The sequence below is a fragment of the Eurypyga helias genome, unplaced genomic scaffold (assembly GCF_000690775.1).
Source record: "Eurypyga helias isolate BGI_N326 unplaced genomic scaffold, ASM69077v1 scaffold6003, whole genome shotgun sequence".
Lineage (NCBI taxonomy): Eukaryota > Metazoa > Chordata > Aves > Eurypygiformes > Eurypygidae > Eurypyga > Eurypyga helias.
Window position 1 is genome coordinate 25,790 of NW_010241774.1, and position 20,423 is coordinate 46,212.

Below are 20,423 nucleotides of genomic sequence, written 5' to 3' on the forward strand. Positions count from 1 at the left end.
GCTGAGAACTTGTTCACTGCTATATATTCAAGTATGTGGAGTCGCTTTAGAAGCTGCTTTTATCTGAGTATTTTACTTTTGGAAAAATTGAAGAGTGTTGAATCAAAACCTGATTATTATCTAGAAAATAATAATAATACAAATATTTTTCTAATCTGTATCTTATTTTCATATCCATAATGTTTATTTACCTGTGTAAATAAAAAGCAGGCATGCATTGTGGTCTGTGTTCCCAGTTTTGTGTGCACTAAACTGCGTGGATGCTCTCTGGCAGCAGTGCACTTGCCTATTGTTTAAAGTTTTAATGTTACTGTGCCGACAAAGAGAAGCAACCGTTCAGTTTTGTGAACACAGGCTTTGTATGCTTCTGGAGAGAGCAGAGCTCGCAAATGATGCTTTTGCAATCATTTGTCTCCCTCTAGCGGGAAGAAAGTACTGACTTCTGAATGGATTTCTTATGTTACAGTGCTGACACATTTCACTCCTTGGCAGTAGTTTCCATAAATGTTTAAATGTTGTTAATGTGCTTGAGTGAGAAGCAACAGATTTGCAGATTACCTGCTCGTTCTTTGATGCTGTGAACATTTGAATAGTGTTTTTGTTATGACCTTGGCCTAAATTGAAACAGAAGTGAATTTACTAACTTTGATAAACTTGTTCTTTCGTGCTTGTCAAAAGTTTAGTTCATTTAACTTTTAAAAGTGGGCTAATTCATCTACCTGATGGAGAGTTTTAATAAGACATCCGTCTAAATCCACATTCTGCTGACAGGTTCTACCTGCCCAGTAGCTTCATTGGAGAGTTCTATTCAAATATCAGGGATTCATTGAAGTTGGCTTTTGATGCCATTTTATAAGGAGAGTTTCTCTGGTTAGGTAGTGACAAAATGCTGTTGTGCAGACAGGTATGTCAGCAGTACAAGGGCTCGGTTCAGACTGTGTGCATATAAGTGAGTGAATCAAGTGTTTTTTTAGTGTCTCTCCAAATCAAGCTATGTTGATATTATGTATGCTGTGTGTGTGAAAATCTGGTGGTCAGCGAGATGCGTTTTTAAAAAGCCAAAACAACCTCCCCTGCCCCCAAACAACTAACCACCCAAAAAAGCAAAAACCCAAACAACAACAAAAAAAAAATCCCCTAACCCAGAAAGCAAACCTCCCCAAATGCCTCAAACTCCATGTAAGTAATGTTTTAAAGATACAGGATAAACGCTCAGAATTGCTCAGGTTGGCAGAAGCAGTTATAACACCTAAGGGCGCTTTAAACATCCTGTGAAGGGAAAATGCTGTTTTATTGTTTAGTGACTGTTCTGTGTATGAATATTTTTTAAAGTGATGAAGTTTATTTCACTGGGTGATTGAATAGACTCATTTGAGAGATTCTTAAATTTTTTAGATAGATATCTCGCCTGCACTTCAAGTCATGTGTTCATGAGAAGGACTCTTTGCAAAAGCAATAGCTTATAGTGAAATTATGTGATACTTTACATTTCAGAATGGGAATTTCTTAAATGCATGCTGCAAAATCGCAGTGTGTTTAGATAGTTAAACTGTCTCCTGCAAAACTTGAATGCCTGCAGTCTTCCTGACAGTAATTAGGTGACTGATGTTACTTAGATTAACTTTTAGAAAGTTCAGCCTTGGTTCTGTAGAGTTTTGGTCTGTTTAACAATGTTAGTTAGTGATAAACACAGTTAAATTACTACCAATGTAATATCCTAGCGTTTTGGAATAGAGAGACTTCAGTGTTTCTTAAAGCATGGTTAATATCACAGAGCTCGTTTGGAATTGCTTTACTGTTTTACTTTACTGAATGCTTCAATTTTACTTTAGAAAGAAAAATTAGAACTTGAGGTTTCCTTTCAGAACATACAGGCCCTGTGTTATGAGCACACTCAGATTTTGCAGTGGCTGCAATGGTACTATGGTATGTTCATCATTTGTCCTCTGAGGTCCCTTAAACAGAGTTATGATGTCAGACAAGTGTTTTACATGATTCTGTTGGAGCTGCTATGATGTCAGTGGGATAAGCAAAAGGGTCCTGCAGATAATTCATCTAGATGCCTTAAATTCTCTACAGGGTATGAAGCATAATGGTTCCCTTGACACTAAATTACGTCCAGATAAATCAGTCCAGCTGAAACTTGAAAGGTGCTGCTGCTTCCTTTCTTTTTTTTTTTTTTGTTGTTGTTAATAAATTGCCTTGTATTTGGTGAATTGGCTTACTTCAGTTTTAGAGTTACATAGCTCACTTTTAACCTTTCATTCTTCATTACAATGTATACATTCTGTAAAAAGTAAAATAAAGATTGCAGATACTCATCATTAATCAAAGGTGAATGTTTTGGATGTGGAATGGCTTTAAAAAAGTGGGTTTTTCACACGTATGAAAAGGGAAGGCAAAGCGTAAACCAAGCCATGCTGCCCAAGGCCATACTGCAAGACGCCTCAGCTGGCAATAGTCTTGGCTTGCATTTTTCAAGTATTCTCTCTGTTGGATCTCTGTCTGCCTTAAGTACATTTGCAAAATGCGTCGTGAAAAAAAGTTGATGCGCAGGAAGGGGTGTCTGTACTGCTGTGCTCCCGTTAACCAGGCTGTTCTCTGAAAGGTTTTACTGGTGTTGGAAAAATCCATTAGAAGTAAAAAAAAAAAAAAAAAATAGGGAAAGTGTGTTGTTCGTGATTGTTGAACATACAGATTTTTGCCATAGCTTTCTATTAATAAAAATGAGAATTTAGACACTGTATGGCTCTTCTTCCTCAAAGGAAAGATTATTAGTGCTTTTGTAGCTGAAGTTTAATAAATAGTTTTTAAACATGTTTTGAGGAAGAGCACAGGTATCATCTTCACATTTTCCTTAGATAGAGCTTATAATAGCTTTATGAGGTTTCAATCAGTGTATTTATGATGAGGTTACACAAACCTAAAGCAACTGATGGGTAATTTAGAACTTTGATGTAAAAACTATTCTTTGGGAAGCTGTTGGTAATGCACTGCCAACAAATCACATTCTCTGTAATGGCAGCTCTTCGCAGAGGGAGGGACAGTGTTTCATGTCGTTACCATAACATTATTTAAACATAATCAATCTTAAATCTTTTGCTATTTTAGAATAGCAAAAAAGGTTTCTATGTCCCCGTCTTCTTTGTTCCCTGTCTGAAGGTACATCAGAATTTTCAAAGTGGAATTTTGATTCTGGAGAAAATAAATTCGCTTGACAACTACCTTAAATTTTTTTTTTGATTCATTTCACTAGTGAGACTGAGACTCCTAGTAGTTAGAGGAATCTTCATTGTGGTAGCTTTGCTTTGCAGCAGTCAAGCTGATTTAAGTAATTCCTGGCTGCTTATTCTGACCCTTGTGGTACAGTTTGCTTCCCCCCTTCACCCAGAAGACTGTTGCAACTTTAGGCCAGGGGAGGAGGTGAGGGGAGCTGTATCTGTAACTGGGTTAAAAATACAATCCAGGGTAAAAATAACCTTAAAATTGTTGGGTGTTTTTAAACCACTTGATTAAAATAATTCATGCTCTTGCTCTGCTTTTTTTTTCCTGTTAAGAAAAAGTATAATATCTATAGATGTATCAGATAAATGAAAGAGAAATTAAGTAAACAATAATTACAGAAAGTAATTATCTTTGTTGTACGAGGTAGTACATGTAGTTGGTGTATGTGTTATATTCCTCCCCTTTAGACTCCTCCTAAAACACAGTTGACTTTTACCTGTAAAATAGTCTAAGAGCACTCATTTTGAATTTTACAGGCTCTGAAACTGCTGTAACCAGGGTGTATGGGACTAGGATTGCAGCATCTAAATTGAATTGCTAAGAATTCTGTAAAATAACAAGTCGTCTCTAAAAATTAATCCTTTTTTTCTTTCAAAACTGTAGGCTTTAGTTGTATCTAAACAAGTTTATTAGGTGAGAATCTGTTAAGTATGGAACTTCTACATTTTAATACCATGTCCCTTTAGAATAACTAGCAAAGCAGCACCAATTGTAATGCTGTTTGTGGAGCGACTTTTTTTTCAGGCTATTAATTCCTTTTAATATATGTTAGCGTTGGCAGCCTGTTTGAACCGTTTGTACAGTTTGTGTATATAATGTATCAGATTAAATGCTTTTGAAGGCACTTGGGTTACAACAGTTACAGTTCTACCAAAGTGGTGTTTAGAGAAAACACAGATATGCATTGAAATAGACCTTTTACTATACTAGACTTTCAAAACAGGGGCAAGTAATTAGTCTCCACTGCACTAGGGAAGAACAAGCAGTTATAATGTGTGTAGCTGTTGCTGCTGGTTATACAGCGAGTTTTACTTGAAATACTGATTTAATTAAAATATCCTGCCTTCATTCCACCAAGTACATATATTTTCAGTTTCAGGAAACTGATAGCTCTTCAAAAATAAAGACCTTACGAAAATAGTGCATCATCTTCTCCAATGCTGTTTTCAAAAAAAGGTGGTACATTCACGATCCCTTGAAATCCTTGATTATATTAAGGCATATAATAAGGGCATTTAGAGTTTAAATAGTCATAATGTATTAGTCCTCCTCTTTAAAAATGTGCTTTATGTGGTGGTACAGTGTTTAGGAAATAATTGAGTCATCCGTTACATTTACCGCCTCTCACAATTCAACACCCCCTACCACCCCAAAAAAATCATAATGCCTAAACTTCTGTTTAGTTGCTTGTAAAAGCAGGGTTTAATTACACTTGTGAACAGTGTATTTTGACAATTAATGAGTAAAAACAGTCCTCATTATATTTTATTGTACTTAAAACACTGTTAGTTAGGTTGGAATCTGGCCAGTAGAGGTTCTCTGTAAACTCTGGCTGATGTGTTTCTCTTGATGTAACAGTACCGGCTTGTTGTTTCGGGGCACTAAGCTTTGTTTAAAAAACAATAGATGAACTAGTGCTTTAATCTTCCAAATGTGGAGCAGAAAGACAACTTGTACCTTAGTATCTGCACAAACACTGTAAATTGTGCTGTAGTCAGGCGTGTTGGTCAGTCTGTCTTGACCTTGTTTACATGTTGATTCATACCACTGTCGTGGTTGATACTAAGCTGAGCTTTGAATTTTGGGATCAGAAACAGCAGCATATTATGTTAGTATGTGTGTTCTACTTCAATGTTATGAATTTCTTTTCTCAAGAAATTAGCATTATATTGAAAATAATGCTTTTCTGGGTTGTTTAAAATGACCTGACTTTAAATGGCCATTTTGCTGTGATGGAGGTGACGTTTAGCTGTCTGCTGCCTTAGAATGGTGTGGGCATTACTCTAATTAGATAATGAATATGATACTTAAAAATTGCTTCCCATCTTACATCTGTCAGTTTTTGACAAAGGAATCTGTTTTGGGTGTTGTCAACATCCTCTGTCTCAGCTTCCAATATCCAAGACAAAAGTCCTGCAGTTGTCTCTTTGTGAGACCTTCCACATGTTGCAGCTAGGAGAATGTACTGCAGTGAGTAGGTCTTCATCTGGAGTTCTTCCTTTTTTTTTTTTTTCCTTCCTTCTCCTGGTTTGCTTGAGTGGTGTAACTGTCTGGTTAAATGCAAGCTCTCCTTCTTTTCAAGTAAAAGAAAGTACAAAGAAAGATAGAAGTTCTTCATGTTTTCTAAACTAGGCAGTCGATGGTAAGTTTGCAGAAAGGAGATGGGCAAAAGATACAAAATACAGCTTTGTCCTGTATCTGAAGTGTTTGGTAGTCTGTGTACCAATGCCTGCGCCAAAACAAACTCCTTATTGACTAGTTATTAATGTATTAACTGTGCATAGCAAGTTTAATAGATTTTTATATATTCAATATATATTTTTATATATATTTGAAATGGGCTGCTTCTATGCTTTAAGGAAGAGAAGAAATCTAATGACTGTACTTTAGCATTAATTCAAATATTGTGTTGTAGTTCTGCAGATAAGCATTCTTAAATGACATCTATTTGCAACTTTTTTTTAAAGAATAATATTCAAGCATCAGAAGTTCTTAAAACTGAAGTTGACGATTTGAAGAAGAAGCATGATGAGGCTGCTTCGAAAGTTCTCCAGCTTGAAGAAGATATCATGACTGTTACTCAGAAAGCAATTGCAAAAGAAACTGAGTTAGACAGGTAATTAGTAATTTTGTTTCTTACCTTCCTTATTTTACTGTTAGTTTCCATAGGTGTTTTAAACTAACCATTTTTACTGTATGAATAGATTTTCTGTATTAATAGTGCTGTACTGTTAATTTGTCATTGTCTTAGTCTGAAGGACAAACTGAAGAAGGTGATGCTTGAGAAGGAGCAACTTGAATGTGTGTTAAAGACAGAAAAGGATGAAAAAGAACTTTATAAGGTAACTTTTATTCTTTGTACCTGTATACACTGAAATGAAGTAGTCTGAAATAAAGGTCCTAATGTTTTATGAAGAAGGCTGATAAACAATTTGTTAAGGAAAACAGGAAATGGGCAACTTCTGTGTACAGATTTTTAAGATAGTTAGAGATGTTCTTATATAAAAATGAATGAGCAAAATAGCATCAGAATTCATCCTGTGGTATAAAAAGGTCTCTAAGAAGGAGAATGGATCACCAGCTTGTTAAAATGCAGGCATAGTAACAAAAAATAATAGATGCTACTGAGGAAGTTCTGTAGTTATGCAGTGCATCAACTGGTTTTCTTAACGCACTCATAAGTAAATTGCTTTTCACTCTTCTAAGTTCTCTCTCCAGACTCTGTTTTTTACATTCCTATTCTTGAATCTTGTGCATAACTCTGAAAAGCTTTAGTAGGATCTATATGGCATTGATTTTTTACCAGCATAGCTGATTTCTTTTGCTGGTATTGAGACACCCCTATGTAAAATAAAAAAAAGGGGCGGGGGGGAAGTCTGGTATGCTGAAACTACCAAATACGTAGATAGTATGAAACAAATCAAATGTATTTAAAAGACTGTTTCTGTTCGTAGGAAAATGTCTTTATGTGGCAGATAGTACTGGATATACACCAGAAGTCACAAAAGCTCAAAGTATCTGTCACAAGCATGGAATCCCTTTGTAAATAAGCAACACAAATCTTCTAGTCTTTGAGTGGACAACACTTGAGTGCAACAATGACCCTTTATTACGTGTAATATGATAGACAATATAAAAACTGCTGTCGACCTGTTAGTTTGCTGTCTCTGGAAATGGATATTGCTGATGTAGTCCTGTGATTAGATGTTTGCAAGTAGATACTACTAGAAGTTTAGTTTCTCTTTAGTTTTCTTCAAGTCATTTCTCTTACGCTTGTCCTTGGTTCTCCAGCATTTGTAAAGAGAGCAGTGAATTCTGAATAGCTTAATTTGATGTGGAGGGGAATCAGGGCCTTACCTTCTAGCTGCAGAGTGGAGCTCTTGTTAGATGATCAAGCTGAAAGAGTGCCAGCCAGAAAATTTGTGCTGGAGGGAAGTGATATTATCAAATGTTTAGTTTTTCTCTTTACCTGTTCTCATCTGTCTTGGAGAAGCGTGAGTATTCAGTGAACACTTAAATGGACAGGTGAACGGTAGTTTTCATAATGTGGAAGAAGAGCTTGACATTTTTTAGCATCATTACAGATACACTTGAAGAATACAGAAATAGAAAACACCAAACTAGTAAAAGAAATCCAGACGTTTAAGAATTTGGATGCAAACAAAGAAAACATGATATCGTATTATAAAGAGGAGGTTGGCAGATTACAGCTATATATAGCTGAAAAAGAAAATATGAAGAAAGCTTTTTTGCTCTCCTCATCAAACAAGGTAAGCATTACTAATATAATTGGCCTGGTTTAAAATAAACACATCTAAGGTTGTATGTATTTGACAAGAGAAAGGAAGGAGTTGCAGATATCATCAGGGTATAGGCTGGGAGGCAAGAGGATTATGGTGTTCTCACGAGATGCAGAAAATGAGCAAAAGGGTGAATTCAGTTTTAGTTTTCACGTTCTGAGCTTCTGAGGTGTCTCACATGGTGAATTGGGAGAAGAACTACGTGTGAAAATCAACTTGTGAGTTCAGTAGAAGTGCACCAGTGAAAGTGGTGCACTCCTCTGAGTTGCTTTTCACTTCCTGAAAAAGGAAGGAGACTGAGGAGAAGAGCAAAGTTAAAAATGTGGGTACCTTGAGACTGCAGAGGGTGACGGAGCAGAAAAGAGCACATCTTTCAAAGTCTGCTCAAGGATTTGTTAGGTGAATGTAATGTCAAGGTGCAATGGTGTATCTGCCCCTTCCTCAGGTTTTACCATATAAATGAACTAAATTCACTGAGAACTCAGCAGCAAGAGTGCCAGTAGGACTTGTAAGGAAGAGGTGATTTTTGCTATGCAGTGTGGTGGCATTGTGGTTAGCAAGCGGTGTGGTGTAGTAGGAGAGTAAAAGTGCTGAAGAACTGGTACTTCTGCTGTCCGTGGTCCAGGTGGGGTTACTTCAGACTAGTTTTACTGTGGTGCTATGGATAGAATACCCATTAGGTGTTTGTTCCCGATATACATCCCCCTGTTTCATTCCACCCAAAAGGAATGCAGTTTCTGTGCCCCGAGACTGTTCTGTCCTGTGATCTGCAGTGTGATAGGTAATAGTGGAATTGACTGGGAGTTTTGCTTCATAAATACGCTCTTGATCCAAACTAGAGAGTGAATTTAGACACAGCCTTTGAGGCCAGCAAGGGAAAGTCAGATTATGCAGGTGACTATCTAGTGTGTCTTGCCAGTCTTCTCATAGAAAAAGCAACGTAGGCCTCGAAAGAATAGAAATTGCATTTATGTGAGTTATGAATGTAAAATTTAAGTAGAGAATTAGTGCTGTTGAGAATGGAAATAGCAAGAGGACAAAAAAAAATGCCATTTTGCTTTAAGTTACAGCTGATCTTGGTTTAGTCCTGTGACTGCTCTGCAGCTTTGTTTCTCAGTGTGTTGAACTACTTGTGCCTTGTACTTTGGAAGTGAAAACGTGCAGGGGGGGTGTGTGTGTGCGTGCCAGCACTGAATCAACCAAACATTTATGTCATTTATTAACCTTGAAGTGCTTGTGAGGTTTCTGGTGGAATTATTAACTTTTTTGTCTTATGCTGTGAAACTGACGCATCACAGAGCTGTTAAAAATAGCTAAGGGACAGGACTTTAGGGCATTTCCTAGTCCATCTATCTTCATAAATGTTTACAAAATATGCTAGTATTCTTCTGGACTTGCTATGTCAGTGATTATTCAAAAAATTAACAAATAATGGACTAGAGAGACCTGAATTTATGTCTAGACTCAAGAATATGAGATAATTATGCCTTCAGGAAGCCCAGAGGCTGCGAGTAGCTTGTAGTAGCTTTGATTTTTGGTGTGCGATCCTGGGCTTTTCCAAGGAATGAGAGCCCAGTAGTGCAGCTTGGTTGGTTGGCCCTTGGGCTGCCCTATGGGGCTGCAGCAGTGCTGTGAGTCTTAGTGCTGTGTGCTGCTGCTTGCTCTTCATTCCGTTTTGTTCTCAGTTCTTTCTGAAAGGCTTGTTGTGCAAGACCTTGGGAACTGGAGCTGTGAGAAAAACATCCCCAAGCTGCTTTACGGCGTCTTACAATGCCTACAACTGGTTAACGTAAGACCCCTTACTCTGTTGTTACCTGCAGTGTCTTACTGTGGGATGAACTTTGGTTTCGAAGCTGAATGGCCATTTGTTCCTCCTAAGAGTTCTATGGTGGTAAGAACGAAGATGTTCTGGAAAACAAACATTTCTATTGGTATATATTTAAAATTAAAGCTGAAAATACAATAAAAATCCAGCATAGATAAAATAGTAATGTTTACATTGGCCTTTATGACACAGTGAAAGCTGTTTGCACGCCACCGTTAGCAGAGAAGGCAAGCAGAGAAAATGGTACTTGTGTACCAACTTCTCCATTTCGTGGTTTTGCTAAAGCCACCAGGAAAACTTGATTTTTATCTCAGATGTTTCTAATCCCTATACCAACCTATATTTAAGCTTTTAATTAAAAAATGATAGGTTCTCTTCCCTCTCTCCTCTCTCCCAGGAGGACACAAGTGTTCTAAAAGAACAGCTTCGGAAAGCTGAAGATCAGATTCAGGCGAGCAAGCAAGAAGCTGTCCTAATGTCAAAAGAGCTGAGCGACGCAGTAAACGTGCGCGATAAGACGATGGCAGATCTTCACACTGCACGCCTGGACAATGAAAAATTGAAAAAGCAGCTTGCTGATGCTTTAGCCGAGCTGAAAAAAATCACAGCTTTGAAAAATGAACAGGTAAATTGTCAGTATTTAGTCCTGAAGTTTATCTGTATTTATAAAATGTGGCATAAGTAGCTTTGCTAAAGTTGGGGAACAAAATAAGTTTTTGGATGATTAGGGCAAATTATTATCAAGTTCTACTTTGGTACTCAAAAAATACTGCCTTATGTGCACGTTAGCTGATTTGGAAGGTTGGTAAGAAAGATCTCTGCTACTACTTCCAGCACCTCCCCTCCACCCCCAGATTATTTTCACAGAATAATACAGTATTTATCTACATTTATATTATTTTGAGACCTCTTGTTTTTTTAATTCTTTTATGTGAGCCACAGGAGCACTACAAATTCATTCAGATAAGAAAACTGATACAATTTTTTAAAGTACTATTTCCTCATTGATGGATTCTCTTTGATTCATACGAGTCCTTCCAATATTTGTGGACAAAGTTAATTTGCTATAGTATTTATAAGTGCAAAAATACTCATGTAATGGAAACTGTCTTGACATTCTTCGTCCTGGATAAAAATCTAGTGAGGCGATGTGAGTTTCATCATTCTGACTTAACTGAGCTTTGTACCGGATCTTCTGTGACTGCAGCTCTGTTGGATTAATTTACTGCTAGGATTACTGTAATGATGTAGCAGTTTGAAAAAAAGTATGTTAAACTGAACAGTAATTAAAGAAGTGCAGTAAATACAGAGTGAATAGTAGAGCCCTCAAAAGAACTATTATATTTATCTGAGAATTACATGTTTTGTAAAGAATTCGTTACATACAATGCCTTTGAAATGCCTCCTGAAAGAAGTAGGCGGTCATGACTGAATGACTCGGATTACCAGAAGGTACCTGAACGCAGCGCATAGCCGTTTGTTTAGCTCGTGTATCCATGTTGCAGCCCAACTGAACCACGTCGGTAGAAGCATAGCGAGTGTGACAGTTGGGGTCTGTCCTTTTTTGCCACATGGCTACGCTGACAGATAAGAGGGTTAGAACACCACCTGGAAGGCATTCAGACTTCTGGTATATGTTAATCAGCCTGCAGAATAAGAATCCTCTTTACCTGCCTGTGGAATTATACCTGTACCTACTTGCTCCCTCGGTGTGTCCAGCTTGGCATGAAGTTCAGCACAGATGCTGCCTCTGTCTGTGCTCTACAACCCTATTCCTTTCATTCCCTCAAGGAAATAAGGAACTTCTTCTGTACTTACGTAGAGCATTATGGTTTCTTCAATTGAAAAAAGGCTTTTTGGGAAGTAGTGGCATTTGAACAAAAGGGAGAACGGTTTCTGATTTGTTCTTTAAGGAAACTTCAAGCACAGTAGAGCAGGAACTGCGCAGAGAAGTTGAAGATCTGAAGCTTCGTCTGCAAATGGCCGCTGACCATTACAAGGAAAAATTCAAAGAATGTCAAAAACTTCAAAAGCAAGTAAACAAGTTTACAGAACAGGCAGTAAGTAGAATGGGAGAAAACTGCACTTGCTTGTTTTAACTTTTAAACTATTTAATTTCCTACTGAAAAAACAGTGCTTTTAGAAAGGATTAAAACATGCAGTAAGCAATTGCTCTCTAATTTATGGTTTTCTTCCATAAAGCTAAATTACTTCTGGTTCTTTTTAGATAGTTGTGAAACTAAGTGTAGGATTTATAGTAACTGAAAGTTACCAGCATTTGTATGAACCTATAAGCATAACACTCTTCAAGGAAGAATTTTGAAACTGAAACAGGGAAAAATCCATCATTACTACCTCTATTCAGCAACACCGCCACCACCACCAAAACCCCAAACAAACCCAAACCTAAAACTGGGGGCAGTGGAGGATTTGGAGGAGGATTTCAAGGTGAAGTGGGGAGGAAGTGTCCCCAGTACATCACATAGTGGTATTCCATAGGTATTTTGGGTTCTTACCGCTAGTTCCATAAATAAACGAGGCTTTTGCAATAAGTACGTGAATCTTAACGCCACCTAGTAACTGAATATGTTAGTGAATTTCAAACAGGCTTGAGAGCAGAGTTCTTCAAGAATTCTGTGGAAATTAGTGGCGGAATTGGAGAGCAGCTGAAACGGGGAGCAGGCGTATGAGCAGTGGCAGGATGCGCAAGTGTGGATTCGTGATGAGACCAGGCTGAAGTATTTCTGCCGTCCATAGAACAAGTGGGGTAGTTACCAGCTTTGATCCACAGATTACTTAAAAATTTGTCTTCTCATCCAGAAGGTCAATGGTGAATGGGGTGTTGTATGGGAATGTGTTTGGCTTTTTCTTAAAAATCTTCTGTGGCTGTGTTGTATATCTGATAGCAAACACCAGATTTCACCACTTTGGTCCAGTTGCTTCACTACTGGAAGTCCAATGCTCGTTAGTAATACAGATTCCATTTTCTAGTGGAGTGTTAGACTTAAGTTGATGGGATTAAGTGGAACTGATTCTCTAGAAAATGAGATTTTTCTAATAATGTGTGTAGAAATTACTGTTTCTAGGGCAAGAGAAATTTATAATGCAAGATCATAGACATCGTAGACTGAGGCAATTTCAGTGTTAGTAGAATTAAATGTGTTTGCATTTTTATTATTACCTCCTGTTTTAACGTGCAATTCCATCTATCCCAGTTTTGGAGGGGATGGTAGTGCAAGATATATGTTGCTTTGGCTTTCATTTAATTAAATACCAAACCAAAATTTCTTTTCACAAAGAAAACTGCAGGGCATCACCAGAAACTGACAGATGCATCTAACATTGAGACAGCTACTGCCGTTGTTACAGACAAAAAGTTGTCTGCATCTCCAGGTATCAACAGCTTAAATTCTCTCTATTTGTATCAGCCTGAAAGTGGTGTTTATGTGAAGTAGTGCCTAATAGTATGTATAGTCTAAAGTGGACTTGTTTGGTTTTAGTTAAAGCCATGATTACAGATGTGAAAATTCATCTAAAAATCTTGTGTCTTTTTTTCAAATGTCACAAATTCCTATTGAAGTTACTCATAAATAACTTCATGTGTCTTTTCAAAACAGTTCAGCTGATATTTGTTAGTCAGTAGGACTGAACTCCTGAATTTCTGCTTGATGGTTAGCACAGGGATGTTTTCGCCAAGCTAATAAACAATTAATAAAAAAAAAATCCTCCCCAGATTTGCAAGTTGTGTACAGTAGCACGGTAATTTTGCAGTCCTGTTGGAAGGACTACCTGCCGTAGCATGCTGCTGTAAAATCAAATCCACTGGGAAGCTCTGATTATGTGATGGAAGGTCACTGTTCTTGTGATATGTAGGAAGTAGAGGTTTATTAGAAAATGTTTACCTGGGTTATAATTTTTATGAACTATTCAGCTCTTACAAAACTATTCTTTTGAAACATAAACATATAAAAGGTTAAAACTAAGCCTGGTTTATTATTCCGTTTAAACTGATAAATGCTAGTAAATGCTGACTAATTTTGGCTTTGTTACTTTAGAATTCACATGTTCTTTCTGTCTAGAGACCATAGGTTTTAATTTCTGTCAGTTTCTTCCTGTTTTAAGTAAATACACGTGTTTCCTACAACAAATAAAATCCCAGCAAGGTCAGTTACAGTATGTGATGGGATGAAATAGGTTGCTAAGGCATTTCATGTTTTTATAGGAGCATGAAATGCCTAGCATGGTAGCATAATGTATGTATTCTGGTGCTTCCTTTCTCGGGGGTTAAGGGGAAAGATGTCTGGTTGATGATGTTGTGGGGTTTGGGGTTTTTTACATAGACCTTTGTAGTATGTATGAGTACCTTTATATTCATCTTGAGTAGGGGAGAGAACTGGACGCAGACATGCCAGCATGATTGCTGATCTGCTATCACCAACCACGTGGTACTGATGGGCTCTGATTTAACTCGTTGCTTTATTTGCTGTGTTCTCCATGCACCGTCGTACTTGGCCTGGCATCTGTCTCCTGCAAACTGTACAGAACAGAAACCATCAATACTCTTGTTTTTTTTCTTCGATGTTCACAGTTAGCCCCATTTCATCTGATATAGTTTCGGAATTCATGGTAAAGGAGCAAGTACGTGAAATGAATAAAGAAATTGCTGAGAAAACAGAGAAGTATAAGAAATGCAAGCAAATGTTGGCAGTAAGTAAATGGCTGCTTCGGAAAGCTGAACAGAAAGTAGCTATAGGTGCTAAGTCTTGTAACCACGAAGCCTACCTACCTGAGTTGCCTTGCTTGTTTGTCTGATACACTGCAATTTTGGTAGGAATCTTAACGGCAGAAACCACGTTTTTACTAAGTCAGCTCTCTGTTATCTGTGGTGTTGGAGAATCTAGAGAAAGACCCCTCAGGATAACCCAGATGCAGTGAAACAAATGAACAAAAATGCTCTTAAATCTATGCTTAAAATTCTGAATACTTTTTTTCTCATTGTATTTTAAGTATAATTACTTTGTAAGTCAAATACAGCATGTTGCTATAAGCCAGCTGGTGTCTGAGTATAGCAGTGTTTGGTACGCTGCTCAAGTGTAAGAACTCCCCCCAAATCTGGCTGTCCTGGGCCTTTACAGTGTTCTGATGTCTGAGCGGGTGCTGCATATTAGCTGGGGTTAATCATACCTAAAGGTGTTTATCCGGTTCGGTGGACCACAGTTGGCACCAGCAGTGCTGTCACCGCAACAGTAATGCCCTTCAGACGTTAATACCTGTCAGTCCCAACCTGATTTTCCTTTAGCCAGTTTGGATGGATGTATGACAGCGGAGTAATGCATCAGTGATGCTGCTGGGCAGTCGACTGTTGTAGGATTGTTTGAAAAATGCTTTCTGGGTGTTGTCTTATCTCTGTTCACTTGTTGTTTGGGATTTAAAAAGATTACATTAATCAATGTTACAAAGTCAGAACAGCTAGAATTAAGATTAGAGTTAAAAACTAGGAATTTTACTCTGCTTCAGTGTGTTTTGTTCTCACAGTCGTTACGCTTTCACAAACGGCCATGAACTCAGCTTATCTTGTCTCTCATTTATCACAAGGAGGTTATTCTATATTAATGTGCTCTCCAGGGTGTGACAACTGACATGTCATTGTGCTCACTACCCTGTCTGTGGAGAGCCTGCCTTAGCTTCTGCGGGGTATTCTCTAGTGATGCTTGAGGAAAGCTTTGCCTTTGACCTTCTGGATGAAAGATACTTAGGATGTAACAGTTGCATGGGGAAAGGTTTTGTATTGAAGTGAGACACTTGAAATGGTAATCATGATTGCAGTGTAGCGTTAGGATAAAAAGAAACTTGAAACTGCAAAGCTGAAGAGGAATAGCAGCTTGTTGAAAACGCGGGCAAGAAAACATCATCTGTGGAGCATCACTTAGGCAGTGTTGAGTGGTCCTGTTCTGCTCAGAGTCTTGAGTCAGGCGTGATGCCTGTGGAAGCTATTGGTAAATGGTCTCGTTCTAAAAGTACGGAGTTAGTATCATTGTGGGGGGCGGGAGAGGAAATCCCTTAAAACTGTAGATGTTTCATGCCATGTTATAAACTACTTTAGGATGAGAAGATGAAGTGCAGTGTTTATGCTGATGAACTAGCTAAACTGGAGCTGAAGTGGAAAGAACAAGTGAAAATCAATGAAGGTATAAAACTACAGCTAGCAGCAATGGAGGATCAGTATAAAGTAAGCCACAGATTTTGTTTATGGCAGTGAATGGTATCCTGTTCTTAATGTAGTCGTGTATTTGTGATGGTTCAGATAATGAACAGCTTTAACGGAGAATAACCACTAAACGTGGGTTTTTTTCTGTAAGTAGAAAATCTGTTTTGCAGTTGTAGAAACAAGTGTTTTGTAAAGTTTCTTTTAAATTTAAGACAGACCTGCTCAGTATGTTACCAAGTGGCTATCAGTCTTTTAATGTTGTGGATTTAGACCAACCTCTAAATGACGTTTATCTTGTATTACAGGGGCAAAAAGGGATAGAGAGTTCTAATTTCCTGCTGCTTACTGTAACACTAGCAGGAGTATTGATTCCTAAGTTTGTCTAAAATCTTCATACTGCATGCTGCATTACCAGTGTAATACCATCTGATGCATTTTATCTAAATTAACTGGGAGATACAAGATGAGTGATACATTGTTGTTAAAATCATCATGAAAGAATTACTTTAATTGGGAGGATCTCAGCTGTCATCTTCATAGTGATGTAACACGTGCACCAGAAAGTCAGGCATAGTGAGCAGCTTTAGCTTACATGGGGCCTTAAGCGCTGAGGTTTTGTAATAGTAATACCTACGCTGAAGTGGCTTTTTAGGTCAATGATGGCAAGATAAGAGCGACACATTTCCCTAAGAGCAGCTTTTATGCTTGTTTTCAGTCTCGTGATAGTGTAGTTGGCAGGATACTGTCTGTGGCCCATTTTTGCTCACTGCAACGAAGGGGGATTCAACTGAACTGTTGACTGTTATCAGTTCCAGTAGGAACCCTCTCCCATTAGAAGTGACAGCACTTTTTCTTCGTAACATACTGAGTTACTGCTCGTTTCGGCACTCTGTAGGCTGTGCTGTCCTTTTTGCCACTTCAGAGCTCTAATTTCAATTTCATAAAATGCATGGCTCTTCCCAATTTTTTTAACCTTATTAACTAGCAGTAGTCAGTTGCCATGAATAATTTAATGTTACATAAGTTTGTTTTTAACCTCTTGACAGAAGGAGCAATAAATAATTGGTTCCAAAATTGAAAGCATTTTGACTACAATTCAAAACCTGTCATCATTCAGGAGGGTGTAGGCGTGGGGGCTGGTGGGGTGGGGTGGCAAGTGAGCTTTTCTTCCCAGTCAGTGGATTTCTGTGTTGAATTTCAGAATTAAAACAAACCAAAAAATTGATACATAACTTTGCAGAGCACTGAGCTTATATGCTAGAAAAACAAGTGGAGAGGCAGTCTCCAAAATAACCAGAATCCAAATAAAATAGCCCTTTGTAGAGAGAGGTTACTTAAATAATCATTTTGAAGCAAGGAGGAAACCTGAAAGAGTTGTTGGTTTCGATGAGTAGTCGTACGAGATGTTGCGTGTGATGACATTAGACAGAATGCTTCCCATCTGAAAGATGAACCTAATCACTGAACCTTGTCTCCACAGTCTGACATGCAGGGAGATGGTTTCTGTTCACTAATATAGGAAACTTAAACTTCTTTCCATTCAGGTTCAGCTGGCAGAAAAAGAGAGACAAATAAAGGAACTGGCATCGCAGTTGGAGCTCTTGACCAGTGAGAAGGTATTACCAGGATTCCTGTTAGATTTTGTAGATTTTGAGGCTCTTTGGTTTCAGGAATTGCACTTTATTTTTAAGTGAGAATTTGTTTACTCTTTAAACAAACTTTTCCATATTTGGATATTTTGCCAAAATGAATTAGCATTTTAAAGGACAAATTCTGTTAATTCTAACGTGTTTTTTAAAAAAATGTACACCATAGTACACTAACTTGCCAAAACAGACTCGGCTTTTGAAAATGTTGTTTCTTGTTCTGCAGCAGTGTACTAGAATATTTCATACGTATACCCTAACAAAAGCATTACAGTGTCAAAAATTATTTATTTGTTCCTGTCTAGAATGGCATTCCATCCAGACCTAAACCAGTTATTTCTGTTTGCAGATAGGGATTACTCTCTGTAAATTGAAATCTGCAATTGCAGCTAGCTGTAGGGTTCATAGACCATAGCAGTTCCTGCCGGTTTCTGTCCTGCATTCCTTTCTCCTCTCAGCAGCATCACTGTTTTCAGCAGACTTCCAGCCTCCTTCCTTCTTCCCTCCTTCACTTCTCTCGATCTCTGAGGTTCAGCCCCGCTGTGCCTAGAGGCCGACACCAGCTTAGTGCCTGTGCTGCTTGGCCAAACAGAAAAGGTTATTACTGAGCTCGTGCTACAGCCTTCCTCTCCTCTAAGGGAGCATCAGTTACCAAAACTTGCAGGAATTTCGTTTCTGTGAGACACAATCTCTCCCCTGCTTCCAGGAGTTACTGGCTGACAAGCAGCACAATTAGTAAACCCTTACTCCCTTTGGAAGCCTCATGTAAGACATGAGTGGTACATACCTGGTGTGACAGTGGTTTTCCATCACTGGTTAGGATTACTTTTGCTCTTATCCAGGGTTGTCCTAACTAGAGATGTGGACGTTTCAAGGGTATAACCTCCAGGTTTTTCCTGACGTGTGCATACAACCAGACCCTTTTGCCGTCTGCAGTTCTCTTATCGACTGCTTGTAGTAAGAGCAGCTTGACATGTGACACTAGTGGCTTTGGTAAACTGTCGCTGCAAAGGTGTCTTCATCAGGAAAGAAAGATACACAAACAGGACTCTGAATTTAAATATATGATAGGAAATGGACTGCTACTTCTCAAGAGTTTATTGGTTCAACAGTAACGGTAATGAATTTGATTAGACAGGCATTCTGAAATACTAATGCTAGTGTGCTAATGTTGGAAGTACCTCTAAGGTATTCTGTGACAATTAATCAAAGCTAGGTTTTACTGAAAAATGAAATAATTATTGCATTCAGGTAGTGTTATATGATACTGTTGAAAAGTTAGAATTGTTCAAATTACTTAAAAATTCCAGTGTGAACAGATACTTAGTAAACCCAGGAATTTGCATACTGATAAATGGAAATTAAACTAATTTCAGATTAAGCTATTAAGTGTTTTGTAACATTCTAGATTCTCATGTAGTTGACAATTTAAATTATCTTTTTTCCTCCTAAGATGTAATTTTTAATGGATCTCTCCTATTTTTCTAATTCACAAGAAAGCAAAAGAAAAGTTGTTTTGATGAATCTCTCTTAGCTGGAGGGAGTAATGTTAAACACCACTCATAAGGAGGACACTGTAAGGAGTAACTGTAATAATAATGTGTGAAGCTTACAAAAGCTCGGAAATTTGCCTACCAAATGCATAGATATTTACACTGCAAAGAAGAATCAAAGTGCTGTGCTAGACTGGAGTCATGATTTAAAAGCCTAAGCACAGTATAGTAAACAGCTCTTCAATTTGTACTCCATTATCAGTGTTTGTTTATAAATGTCACCAAACATAGAATGCTGAAAATGGTCACTTGCTGTCTCTTCAGACCTGTAACAGTACTTGGTTTCTGTATTTACATACTTATTTAGCCTTTGATTTTTTTTTAATTTATTTTTTTTTTAAATCATTCCCTACCCTTGCTGTCCAGCTTCTGGCTAAGGCTATTTTACGGCATGTTTTTGCAGTCACTTTGATCTGCATTCTGTTTTAATCTTGTGTGATGCTAAAACTGAAGTATTAATGCAGCTCCCTCTCATTCTAAACTGCTTCCACATTGCAGAAGAAACTGATTTAGAAAATCTTAATTTCTCTAATAATCATTCGTTCCTGCTTTGTATTGAGTAAAGATTAATTATTTAGATTTTACATGTTCACTAAAGCGTTAAGATGTAACCCCAACCATTTCAGTCGTACATGGATTAAGTCTGTCAACCTGAACTGACACTAGCAGAGTTTCACATCGTGTCTGCGGGACAATACTTTACTTGGAGGGTCTTAGGCAGGAATTGTGTTGTCCTGTATTAGCAGGTTTTTCTAACAGTAAAGTAACACGACTGTTTTTGTGGCCAGTGCTTTAAAAAGATGATGTTTGGAAGCTGCCTTACCTTTGTAGATACTACTTTTTTCTGGTTTGAAAAAGACTTTATGATGTGGCCATTAGCCCAAACCCTTCATGCCTGCAACCTGGTCATGCATTTACTGTTATCTATGTACTGTCTCGGTCTCTCTTCAGTTGAGTGGTGTTTTGTTTTCAGAGTAGTTATTGCTACTTGGTTTTGCATTATGTATTCTGGTGGTTCTGCAGAAGCTTACCTGTTTTTAAGAAAAATACACGGCATTGTTCCTTTTAGTAACTGAGTCTTTGTACTTCCCATGTAGTTAATTCGCTAATTGTAGTCTTGGGTTTAAGTTCCAATTCGAAGTCTCTTGGGGACAATGCACACTTCCATCTTGGAGGTTTTTGTTAAAATTACATTAGCAAATACTAAACGTGAACCCAGAGGCTCCAGCAGAAAATGGTAATTGGAAAGAACAAAATGATCAGAAAGCATGTATGTCTTAACAGTCTCTGGTTTTTAATGATTATTTTCATTTTCACCTCTCAGTATTTTTTGCTTAGTTCTGAATTGTTAATGGTGTATTCATGTGGATATTCTTGGCATACGTG

At 37.8% G+C, this 20,423-nt stretch overlaps 1 protein-coding gene across 1 annotated transcript in view; it reads left to right on the forward strand.

Annotated features, from left to right (window-relative positions):
* TAX1BP1 (Tax1 (human T-cell leukemia virus type I) binding protein 1) overlaps positions 1-20,423 on the forward strand; it is a 52,096-nt gene that overhangs the window by 23,333 nt on the left and 8,340 nt on the right. Inside the window, 9 exon segments of the mRNA XM_010148850.1 lie at positions 5,973-6,121; positions 6,257-6,347; positions 7,590-7,775; positions 10,028-10,255; positions 11,544-11,690; positions 12,930-13,023; positions 14,219-14,337; positions 15,734-15,859; positions 17,383-17,454. Coding sequence (XP_010147152.1) covers positions 5,973-6,121; positions 6,257-6,347; positions 7,590-7,775; positions 10,028-10,255; positions 11,544-11,690; positions 12,930-13,023; positions 14,219-14,337; positions 15,734-15,859; positions 17,383-17,454 — 1,212 coding nt within the window.